The 11,440-nt window shown below is 43.4% G+C and overlaps 1 protein-coding gene across 1 annotated transcript; it reads right to left on the bottom strand.

Annotated features, from left to right (window-relative positions):
* Positions 1-8,980: 8,980 nt before the first annotated feature.
* Positions 8,981-9,979, bottom strand: LOC135714962 (uncharacterized). Its single transcript, XM_065238365.1, has one exon. It carries the CDS (start codon positions 9,977-9,979, stop codon positions 8,981-8,983), a length of 999 nt encoding a protein of 332 aa, XP_065094437.1.
* Positions 9,980-11,440: the final 1,461 nt, after the last annotated feature.

Raw genomic sequence — 11,440 nt, 5'->3', positions numbered from 1 at the left:
TGCAACAGAAACCCGAAAGGTGGCAACTGAAATTGGGAAAGTTTTTGATTAAATTTCATTACCGCAGTGTGTACCACTGCCGATTGCAAGTTCTCTCACCTGCTCGGGGCACTAGCCTGATGGCATAGCAACCCATTACCATTGCAGTAAAGGCAAACTGGCTTTCTGCGGCGAAGAAGGTGGACAAGGTGGCTGTACAAAATCTGATGGCAGGGGTCAAGCGTAAGGCCCGGCAATTCGGATTTGGAAAAGCGGAAGCCTAACTGAATATTTTTCCTGAATTTTATACTAATTGAACTTGAAAAAGAAATTTAATTTGATTTTTTAAATAAACGATTTCACCGATTTACACGCGTTTTCCCTTGACCAAATTTTGACCGTATCACCCTTTAATTCGAATTGTTTTAACTGTGGTCTTAGCTTACAAGTAATATCTTGATCAAATGGAACGGACACTCGTTTCAATGGTTCAGGTGCTGTGGTGAGGGTTGTAAATAATCTCCTTTGTAGAATTCTCGCTTTTTTATCGATGATTGCCTGGATTGTGGTCTCCTTGTATCCGTTGAGTCTTGCTGTTTCGAAGATGTACTGTAATTCCTTAACCTTTCCTGTATCGCTGAGTGGAAGAGTCTGCATTCGGTGAATCATGTGGTGAAAGGCGGCCATTTTCTGCTGGAACGAATGGTTGGAAGTATAGGGGATAACTCTTTTGGTGCTTGTTGGTTTCCTGTAAATTTCGTATTCAAGCGAGGAAGATGATGACGATTCCCTGATGACTAGAAGATCGAGTAATGCGAGTTTCCCGTCTTTTTCTACCTCGTGAGTGAATTTGTGGAAGGGCTTCCCGTTTAACTACGCTGAAGATATCGTCAACAAACCTCCACCAATAGTCTTTTCTCCTTCAGGATTGTCTCCAAGTTGGCCATGAAAAGTTCACACAAGAAGGGGGATAGGGGTTCCCCATTGGGGCTCCTTTCGTCTGCTTGTAGAAGTTACCTCGGAAAGAGAAGTAGTTCTCTTCCATACAAAGGCGGGTCAGCTTAAGGTACGTCCGAACCTTGTTTCTCCAAGCTGCATCCTCTCGTTGTGTTAATAGCCAGTCCTCCAAATGGTTCATCGCTTCCTTGACCGGTACGCTGGGAAAAAGAGCTGTGACGTCGAAAGATACCATAATCTCGTCCTCGTTGATGTCTCCTGAAGATTGCAGTTGCTGGGTGAACTCCTGGGTGTTACTAACTGCTTTACTCTGGAACTGATTCGGCATACTCTGGAACTCTTTGACTAGCCACTTCGCTAGTTTGTGGGTGGGGGAACCAACTGCAGACACGATCTCTCGCATTTCATTTCCTGGTTTGTGAACTTTGGGAAGACCTTTGATCCTGGGTAGAATGGGATTGGGTTCCCGTATACGACCTGCTCCATCTCCTAATATCGATTTGTACTCCTTCAGTGCTTTCTCCACGCGTTTCACTATGTTCTGTAAGGGGTCTACTCGAAGCTGTCTATACGGTCCGTTGTTAATCTTCGTTGTCATTTGATTATCTTAATCGTCCTTGTCCATGATAACGACCGCGTTTCCCTTGTCTGCCTTTACGTAGTATACTACTTTGCTTTTTAGCTCCTTTACAATCCGAATTTCTTTTTCGTTGGCGCGTCCGTCCTGTCCGTCCTTGATTATGTTCGATGTGATAGTCCTAACCGTATTCTGTGATGTTGTTGGAAGCGTCTTGGTAATCGCTGTTTCTACGTCAATGATGATCTGCTCCACGTCTGGCTTGGTTGTAACCGCGTATCCTAGCCCCTTGTTGAGGTGTGTCAATTGTTCTTCCGTGAATGCGGTCGTCGATCGGTTGACAACCAACCCATCAATGGAGTGAACCCTCGGCGTCGTGGTGATGGTTGATGGGATCTGCTCACCCGTTCGGTGTGTCGTCCGTCTCCGTTGAGACTCCTGCCGTAGTCTGTTTAGCTTCCTATCCTGCAGCTTCCGCTTCCTATCCGATTCGCACTCCTCTGCTACCTTGGCCCTAGACAGAAACTCCTGGAATTTAATTGGATACGCCTTGGTCAATTTGAGATGTAGATAATAACATTCCAAAACCTTCATGTCCAGTTTGCTATATAGCCGTCTGATGCTATCCTTGATGAACTCTGCTTCCATCCTCTTTACTACGCTGGGTGGGGTGGGTGTCCGTACCTTAATCCTATGGCTTATAGGTATAACCTTATATTTTTGGCATTTCTTCAGAAATGCTACGTCCTTGTGAAGCGATGCGATGGTTTTCTTCAATCCGATGAATTTATTTGGCTCCGACTTCCAGTTGGAGAAAAACTGGGAAATACTGTAAAATTATCCACAATATGGGTATTTTTGGAATCTTGGTAACGTGTACGGACCGGGCATCGATGCCTGAGGCCATTTTGAAATTCAATATGGCGGCTTCCGGTTGGAGAAAACTTGGAAATTCTGTCAAATACCCCTTACTATGGGTATTTTTGGAAACGGGGTGCTGTATATCGACCTGAAATCCAAGCCCGGCGTCATTTTGATATCCAAGATGGCGGCTTCCGGTTAAACAAAAACTGGGATATTCTGTCAAATGAGTATTTCAGGAATATTGGTGACGTGTTGGAACCGAAAATCGATGTCTCACGCCTTTTTTGAAATTCCAGTTACAGAAAAATTGAAAAATAGTATCAAATACCCCTCAATATGGATATTTTTGCTTGTGATGATGTGTAGATACATTTGAATTCAATATGGTGGTTTCTGTTCGAGAAAAACTTGGGATTTCTGTCCAATTGAGGCTATGTTGAGTTCCATGATAGTGGGTTCCGGTAGAAGAAAAACTTGGAAACACTGTCAAATACACCACAATATGGATATTTTTGGAATCGGAGTGACGTGTAAGGATGGTAAACCCATCCGTATTTTTCTATTTTTCTGTATTCGGAAGCCACCAAATTGGATTTCAAAAAGGCGTCAGACATTGCTTTCCGCGCTCTACACGTCACCTCGATTCCAAAAATACCCATATTGTGGTGTATTTGACAGTGTTTCCAAGTTTTTCTTCTACCGGAACCCACCATCATGGATCTCAACATAGCCTCAGACATGAATTTCCGGTCTCTACACATCAACACGATTCCAAAAATAATCATATTGAGGGATATTTGACAGTATTTTTATATTTTCATCTACCTGGAAACTGTCATTTGGATTTCAAAAAAGCGTCCGACATGGATTTACGGACTCTACACGTCACCCCGATTCTAACAATACCCATATTGTAGAGTATTTGACAGAATTTTCAGGGTTTTCTCCAACCGGAAGCTGCCATCTTGAATTTCAAAACGGACTCAGACATCGATTTTCGGTTCTCACACGTCTGCCCAACTCCAAAAATACCTATCTAGTGGGGTATTCGACAGAATTTCCAAGTTTTATAGTTCACCAACCGGAAGCCGCCATTTTGAATGTCAGAAAGACATCAGACATGGTTTTCCGGTCCCTACACGTCACCCGGATTCCAAAAATACCCACATTGAGGGGTATTTAACAGAATTTACAAGTTTTTATCCAACCGGAAGCCGCTATCTTGAATTTCAAAGAGGCGTCAGACATCTATTTCCGGTACAACACGTCACCAAAATTCCAAAAATACCAATATTGTGGGTAATTTTACAGTATTTCCCAGTTTTTCTCTTACCGGAAGCCGCCATATTGAATTTCAGAAAGACGTCAGACATCTATTTCCGGTACAACACGTCACCAAAATTCCAAAAATACCAATATTGTGGGTAATTTGGCAGTATTTCCCAGTTTTTCTCTAGCCGGAAGCCACCATATTGAATTCAAAATGGTGTCATATATGGATTTTAGGGCCCTACATGTCACCCAGATTTAAAAAAAAAATCCAAATTGAGGGCTTTTTGGCAGAATTTCCAATTTTTTCTCTAACCGAAGGCTGCCATATTGAATTCAAAATGGCGTCAGATATGGGTTTCCGGTCCCTACCCGTCACCAAGATTCCAAAAATGCCCATATTGAGGGATACTTGACAATAATTTTCAAGTTTTTCTCCAACCGGAAGCCACCATCTTGAAATTCCAAATGGCCTCAATATCGATTTCTTGTCCCTACACGTCACCCCGACTCCAAAAATACCAGTTTTGTGGAGTATTTGGTAAAATTTCTAAGTTTTTTCATTAGCCGGAAGCCGCCATCTTGAATTCATAATGGCGTCAGTCATGGGTTTCCGGTCTCTACACGTCATCCCGACTCCAAAAATACCCATTATGAGGAAGCCGAAGAAACAAAAAAAAAAATTATTGAAACAAATTTAGAAGTAATAAATTACCGAAACCCGCAACCATCGCTTATATAACTCTAGGGTTTTCCATCCAGTCGACTGCAGCGGTTGTCACTTAAGTCGTCCCTTCAGTACGACTTTTGTCACCGAAATACGACTGTGAGAATAAGGTGAGAGTTCATCGGGTTCATCCCAAGTGACTTTTCTCACCTCACTCGCCAGCTGGAATCGGGTGACACGAGTGACTTGAGTCACCTCACTTCATTCGCCACGCAGAATAACCCTGAGCGCATTCGTGATTTGTCCCACGCGCAAATGTCGCAAAAAGACATTTCAATCGCCGTGGGAGTGACCCGGTGGACCGTCAAAAGGGTTTTAGACCGAGAAAAGAAAGGACAACTATCCGCGAAGGTGGCCACAGGTCGTCCGAGGTCAGCTCGGGTTCCGAGGGTTATCGCTGCTATCAAACGGAAGATTCGGGTGAATCCAGTGCGTTCAATAAGGAAAATGGCAAAGGAACACGGGATCAGTGACTTTACGGCACGGAAGATCGTAAAGGAAGATTGCGGGGCAAAGTCGAGGGCACGGAAAAAAAAACTCACATGATTACCAACCGCATCCGGGAGCTACGCGTCGAACGATGCAAGAAAATCTTGAATTTCCTTAAGCGAAAAAATCCGATAATCCTGTTCACCGACGAGAGCATGTTTACCGTCGATCCCGTATCAAATTCCAGAACCGACCGGTATATTAGTTCTCTTCCGGTAAAAGACGTGGCTGACGAGCACAAGAACGTGTATCTGACCAAGCATCCTGCTAGCGTTATGGTGTTTGGATTGATGGCTTCCGATAGCAAAAAAAAAATGGACGGTGTTCATTCCAGCAGGCGACAAGGTCAACACGGAGGTCTACATCGGGATTTTAAGTAAGTATGTTCTTCCGTGGATCAAAGAACAGTACGGTCCGAAGCCAAATGTTGTATTTCAACAAGATGGGGCTCCGTGCCACACCTCAAACCGCAATCAGAAGTGGGTGCACGAACATCTTCCGTTCTGGGCGAAGGATATGTCGCCGCCATCCAGCCCCGATCTTAATCCGCTGGATTACTCAATATGGCGCGTCATGAAGGCCAAGGCCTGTTCTAAACGCCACCCGAGTACAGCAAGCCTCAGACAAACATTGACCCGTACCTGGAGAGAAATGGATCCAGACTACATTATTAGAACCTACCGTGCATTCCGGAAGCGTGTGGAGGCCGTATTTGCAGGAAGTGGAAACTCGATCAATGATTGACAATAATTTTTTTTCAATTTTGACATTGCTCAATGGTGCAAACATTATCACGCATACGGTAACTTGAATCGTGATGCTGTCTTCAGCAAAGTTGTTCGTTATAGTTTAAGCTACGCGTGCTAATATTCTAAGCTTAATCGAGTTTGCTAAACCAGTTGTATGCACGAAAGAGTGAAGGAATATTATTTCTCCATTCATTTGAACCAATATCCCCATATCAATTTAAAATCAAAAGCACCAGCTCGTGTTACATCCGACTGAGCTGAAATTTTCAGAGAGTGGTTTTCTCACCTAATGGCACACATCTAGGAGTTGAAAAAAATGATAAAAATTTTGCCCCATATAAATGTGGGCCAGTCTAGTGTAGAATCAATTTATCTGTTTGCAATAAAGCATTTCAAGCTGAACATTGCATTAGGTCCTCAGTAATATTGACAAATTCTCTTCGTCGAATTTCGCGTTGTATCACTTGTATCCCCACGACCATGTAAAGGTATTTCCAGCACACATATCGGAAAAAGAAGCATCTAATACGACAAACACAACAAGAAAAGGTTATGTGCCCAAGTTATTAACAAAAGAGAAAGTCGGCGAAGAGAATCAATCAATGGTACTTAGGACCTAATGCAATTTTCAGCTTGATTTGTGGTTTTATTTCTCCTAAGGTGGTGCAGATAAGACTTTCGGAAAGTGGAACTGGAAAATGCTGTATGATTAATTCATCTGCTGGGTGTGAGAAGGTCTATTATGACTGTCATTTTCACTCTCTTTTTCGTCACCGTGGCAGAAAAGAGGCTCATCCCAAGTAGAATTTCTTGTTTTATTGCACTCTATTAGTGGTCTTTGAGATCAATTTTATAAAACCGCCAATAAAATTAATAGCTTCAGCACAACCTTTTGATAACCGCTATAAGATCGTCTTCCAGCTTAGTGGACAACTCTTGATAAGGTTTATAAAGCATGTTTGAGAATCACAATCAGGGTTACTTCGACTCACTTGCTATAAAAAATTGTTTTTCGGAATTATGAAATCGTTAGATATTATGAAGCTTATAAGTACCGTGCCGATTCAAATTTCGGACACTTAAACTCGAATTTCGGACACTTTTAAAAGTTGATTATCTCGGTCGAATATGATCCACATGTCTTGTAAATTTTAAATTTTTTGACTAGTGCCCTCCACGATCATCTAACATTATTACTTTGTTTCTAACTGGATGTAATATTTAATTAAAAATGAAAGTGTCCGAAATTTGAATCGTCTGAAATTTGAATCGGAACGGTACCTGTAAGTTACAAGAAGAGATTGTAAAGTATGTGTTTGACTCATACAACCAGTCATTTTCGCTTTCAGAGTGTCACAATCTGCGATTTTATTATTCACTCTGAGTGAACGCTCACGAGTCATAAAATCAATGATTCTGACTCTCTGAATGCAAAATTGACAGGTTTTATGTATCAAATATATACTTTTCATATACTGATTATAGTCCCCAGTTTTTCTGGTCGCGGTGTCGGTGTTGCTCGCACCTCAGCCAGAAGAGAGTTGATGATTGCTTCCGGTCGTCCATAGAGAACTCACAACGTGTTGATTATCTCCGGAACGTTTGACGGATGAAGAAGAAAACTGCTCACTGCTTTCTTCGCGTCCCATTTCAAGCTTCGTTGTAGTCGCATCAGGTTCTCCGAATCGTTGTACCCACACATCTGCGTAGACGTATCATAGCTGCTCCAGAACATCGGCCACTCTGTTGGATCCCCAGTAAAACACGGAAGGTCTTTGGGAACAACGTGGCGTGCTGCCAACTGCTGCGCATTCGGGCCGTACGATGGCTGAAACACCCCATACTGCAACTGTGGGTTTGGTACAGCTGGTATAGGTGTTTGATAACTCGAGACACTCACTACAGGAGGACTAAGTGGCGGTCGAGAATTACCCCATGTTTGCGAAAGCATTGGTACGGTTTGTGTGTGAGAAGCAGCGAAAGGAGCATTTTGTGACACCAGAGGATTTGAAAAATTTAAAGGCTGGTTCCTATTTAAGAAATAGCTATCGGAATCGAAGTGCGATACGTTTCTAGGTATTTCGGAGTGCCCTAACTGCCCTAGTGTTGGCTGGAAAGTATGTGATGGTTGGACATAGTTTTGATTGGTTGGTTCTACAGTTCTTCTTGTGAAAACTTCTGAGCTCGTAGTACTCACCATGTTCGAAGTAGGTACTACATACGGATTGTACTGACCAACTCGAGGATCCATCCAATAAGGTCTGTCCTCTCGTGGTTGATTGTGTCCGCCATATGATACCGGTACAGGAATCTGAGGAAACATCGTACTGCCACCGACTGTTGTTCCTAAATCCGGAACCAGCTGGTTGACTGCAGGCGGAATCAGATTGGTATTCGCCTGCCACGTTAATGTCGGCTGCACAGTTGGAATACTCGTCAGCGACACAGGTGCTGCCCGGGGCGTTGATTGAAGCAATGTTGGAAGTGATAGGGCTGGATCTGCGACACTAGTGAAACCTCCCTGGTGTACGGTCGCAATAGGTGAGATGACGTCATCAAAGTTTTTCGAAAACACACCTTGTGTGCTAACCGGTTTCGATCCCACTTCTTGGCTGGTAACTGCTGAAACTGGAACTACATTCGAGCTGTTTTGCGCTGTGCTTGCTACCGGCATCGATTCTGTTGGTAGGATGTGGCCACCCGCTTGCGATGTGAGCCCAGTGGAAATAACTTTTCCAGATTTGGCACTCAGGATCACTTGGTGGTTGTCGATCCAGCATCGAACTTTATCGACGCTATCGGCTGCACTGTCACCGCTACACATACTCGCTCTTGAATTTGCCTTAGCATCCTCATCCAATCGCGCGTGAAGCAACTTGAATTTCCGTTCCAGGAACTCCTTCTCCAGTTTCATCAGATCCTCCATCATCTTTTCCCTCCTGTCCTTTTCCAATTGCAAAGCCTTTTCCTGCATCTCCTGGTCGTGTTTCGCCTTTTCTGCCATCAGCTTGGCTTGAAGTTCTTTTTCCTCGGCCAATTGCTGCATTTCCAATTGAAGTTTTGCCTCTCTTGCACTTGCAGTCGTCGATGGTGTTGATCCTACCAACGACGGTGCACGGGAACCCCTTGGCCGGCATAACACACATTGGTAGCTTTGGTCATCAGCCTCGATGCTATAACCTACACCAGCGCACGAAAAGTGGTACCATCGGCTGCATCCATCGCACTGGACCATCTTCGCATCCGCCGTATTCGGTCGCTTGCATAAAATGCATTGAGCATCGGCTGGGACTTCATCCGGCATCAGTGGAGCTCCAGGCATAATAGTTCAGGGTTGAGAAGTCGAAATTACTTTCAAGAAATAATTCTTCAGCCAAACCGTAGAACGAATGCTACTGTGCGGGTTAACCTTTCCCACTTTGAAAACCGTTTGAACTCGATGACTGGCTGCGTCGGTGGCAGCTGGTGCACATGGACCATCCTTAATTCTTCGGCTGTTGTCGACTCTACCGCTTCCTCTGGCCAGCTACACTCCGGCTTATACAGGAACTCTGGGGCCTTGAACCACCTGCTCTGTTCTTCGAAACATGGTCCATGACCCCACTTGGTGGCTTCATCGGCTACGTACATTCTCGTGGGCACCTTCTTCCAATCGCTGACCTCCGTTTCATCCAGAATTTCTGTTACCCGGAACGCTACATACTGCTTGTACTTTCGCGGGTCTGACCGAAGCCAGTTCAAGACCGTGGAAGAATCGCTCCACAATACTTTGCGCTTGATCTGCAACGTGTGATTTGCTATGATGGACTTCATAAGTCGTGTTCCAATTACGGCTGCTTGTAGCTCCAACCGTGGCACTGAAAGTAATTTAATCGGCGCCACCTTGGTTTTTGCAGACACGAGACTGCAGCGTATTTTACCGCCATCTACTATCCGGAAGTAGGCTGCGGCGGCGTATGCAGTACTGCTAGCATCAACGAAAACGTGCAATTCGAGTGAATCGTAGGCTCCAGCGCTGTAGCCGGGAAAGTAGCATCTGGGTATCTTCACCATATCCAGTGTTCCAAGTAATTTTACATACTTTTCCCACCGGGGTACGATATCTGCAGGTAGCGGCTCATCCCAGACAATTCCGGATCGCCACGCTTCCTGAATTATCGTCTTTCCATGAACTACGAAGGGAGCGATCATCCCTAATGGATCGAACACACTCATGACTAACCTCAGGACTTGGCGTTTGGTCGGCACAACGGATTCATCCATTAGACGTTGCAGATCCTCCCGGAAAGTCATCGAGAATACGAAGACATCCTCTTGTGGTCGCCACACCATCCCCAATACCCGTTCCAGGTTGCTACCCTTGTCCATGGTGAAACTCCTCACCGACTTCGTGTTCTTCTCCCCAATCCGCTGCAGCACCTCTGGAGAGTTCGACATCCAATGCTGATTGTGACTCTCTGAATGCAAAATTGACAGGTTTTATGTATCAAATATATACTTTTCAATCTCTTCTTTTAGTTTACAAGTACAAAATATCATTATAACGTCCAAGGATTCCATAATTTCAAAAAACATTTTTTATAGCGAAGTGAGTTGAAGCAAGCCTGACACAATGAAGCTGTCTTAAAACCTTTTGTAAGAATGCCCCATACTCTACAAAAGGTTCTCTTAGCCTCTTCAAGAGTAATATTGTATTTAAGCAGTTTTATTACGCTTTGGTTAAAATCAGTTATTAATCCAATTTAATTATTATAGCTTCAAAGCAACTGCCATAAATTAGCTTGTTGTTGTTCTGTTTTGCTGAAAATTTTTTTCATATGGGAACCTTTAGCGGTAAAAATAGGTTTGAGTGTTGGTGTCAAGATCACCATGCAATAAATATTGTTTCATGGCGACACTAGTGAAAATCTTAAAGAATATAGGGGAAATGACGGCTTCGGCATGACAGACTATTTTCGGCAACCCAAATTGAAACACTATTTTCACTGGATTTTCTTACGAAAACACTTCGCTGAATGCATGCAAACGATTCTTTATGCTTTCAGCTTCAATTTGACTTTATTTTTACCACTGAGAAAAAGCAATCTAGCAGGGTTTTCTTGAAATGAAACACACGCACTATAAATTGTAGCTGATTTCGAGTTGCCGATAATAGAACAGCAGATTTACATGCAGTTCAAATGGAACGGTTGCCGAAGAAAAACTGGTTGCCGACAATACTCGCTCTCACTAGAGAAGATTGGAGCTTTGTAAAAGCGTTTCAAAACAGTTTTTGACAATTCTTTCGACTGAAATTGTTAGAGCAGCTGGCAGCAAAAGATTGTAAACAAACCAATACTGCATATGTGTGCATTCCATAGAGAAAAAGGCTATAGAAAGAAGGTCGCTGCTTAGGTTGCCGAGAATACGTAAATTCCCCTATATGACTTTTTAGAAGTTCCAAATATGAGCGTTAAATAAATGGGCCGCCAAAATAATTCAAGTTAACAAAAAAAAAAAAAAAATGGGTTTCAGAAATCAAATGAATTTGATGGAATTGTTGACGATAGACGTCTTGCCGCACTAGAAGGACTTTCTTCGCTAGTAGATCACTAGCACCGAGACGAATTCTGCCCAAACCGAATCACTGATCACAAGAAAAATTTGTCATCGACCGACCAGAGAAACAGACGACGTAGGTACTGTTTCCTTCAACGTGTATTTTGTAACTGAACTATTTACATAAATTTGCTCGTCCCTTATCTCCTACTGTGGTAGTGACCATCGGCTATCTATTGGTCGATATCGTAATATAAAATTCTCTCCCTCTCTCTGCTCGCAATTCAATAA

The sequence above is a fragment of the Ochlerotatus camptorhynchus genome, unplaced genomic scaffold (genome assembly GCF_037179485.1).
Source record: "Ochlerotatus camptorhynchus isolate MF236.1 unplaced genomic scaffold, CSIRO-AGI_Acam_v1.1 ptg000767l, whole genome shotgun sequence".
In the NCBI taxonomy this organism is placed as follows: Eukaryota; Metazoa; Arthropoda; class Insecta; order Diptera; family Culicidae; genus Ochlerotatus; species Ochlerotatus camptorhynchus.
Note: the sequence above shows the minus strand (reverse complement) of the source record. Positions and strands in the feature narration are given on the sequence as shown.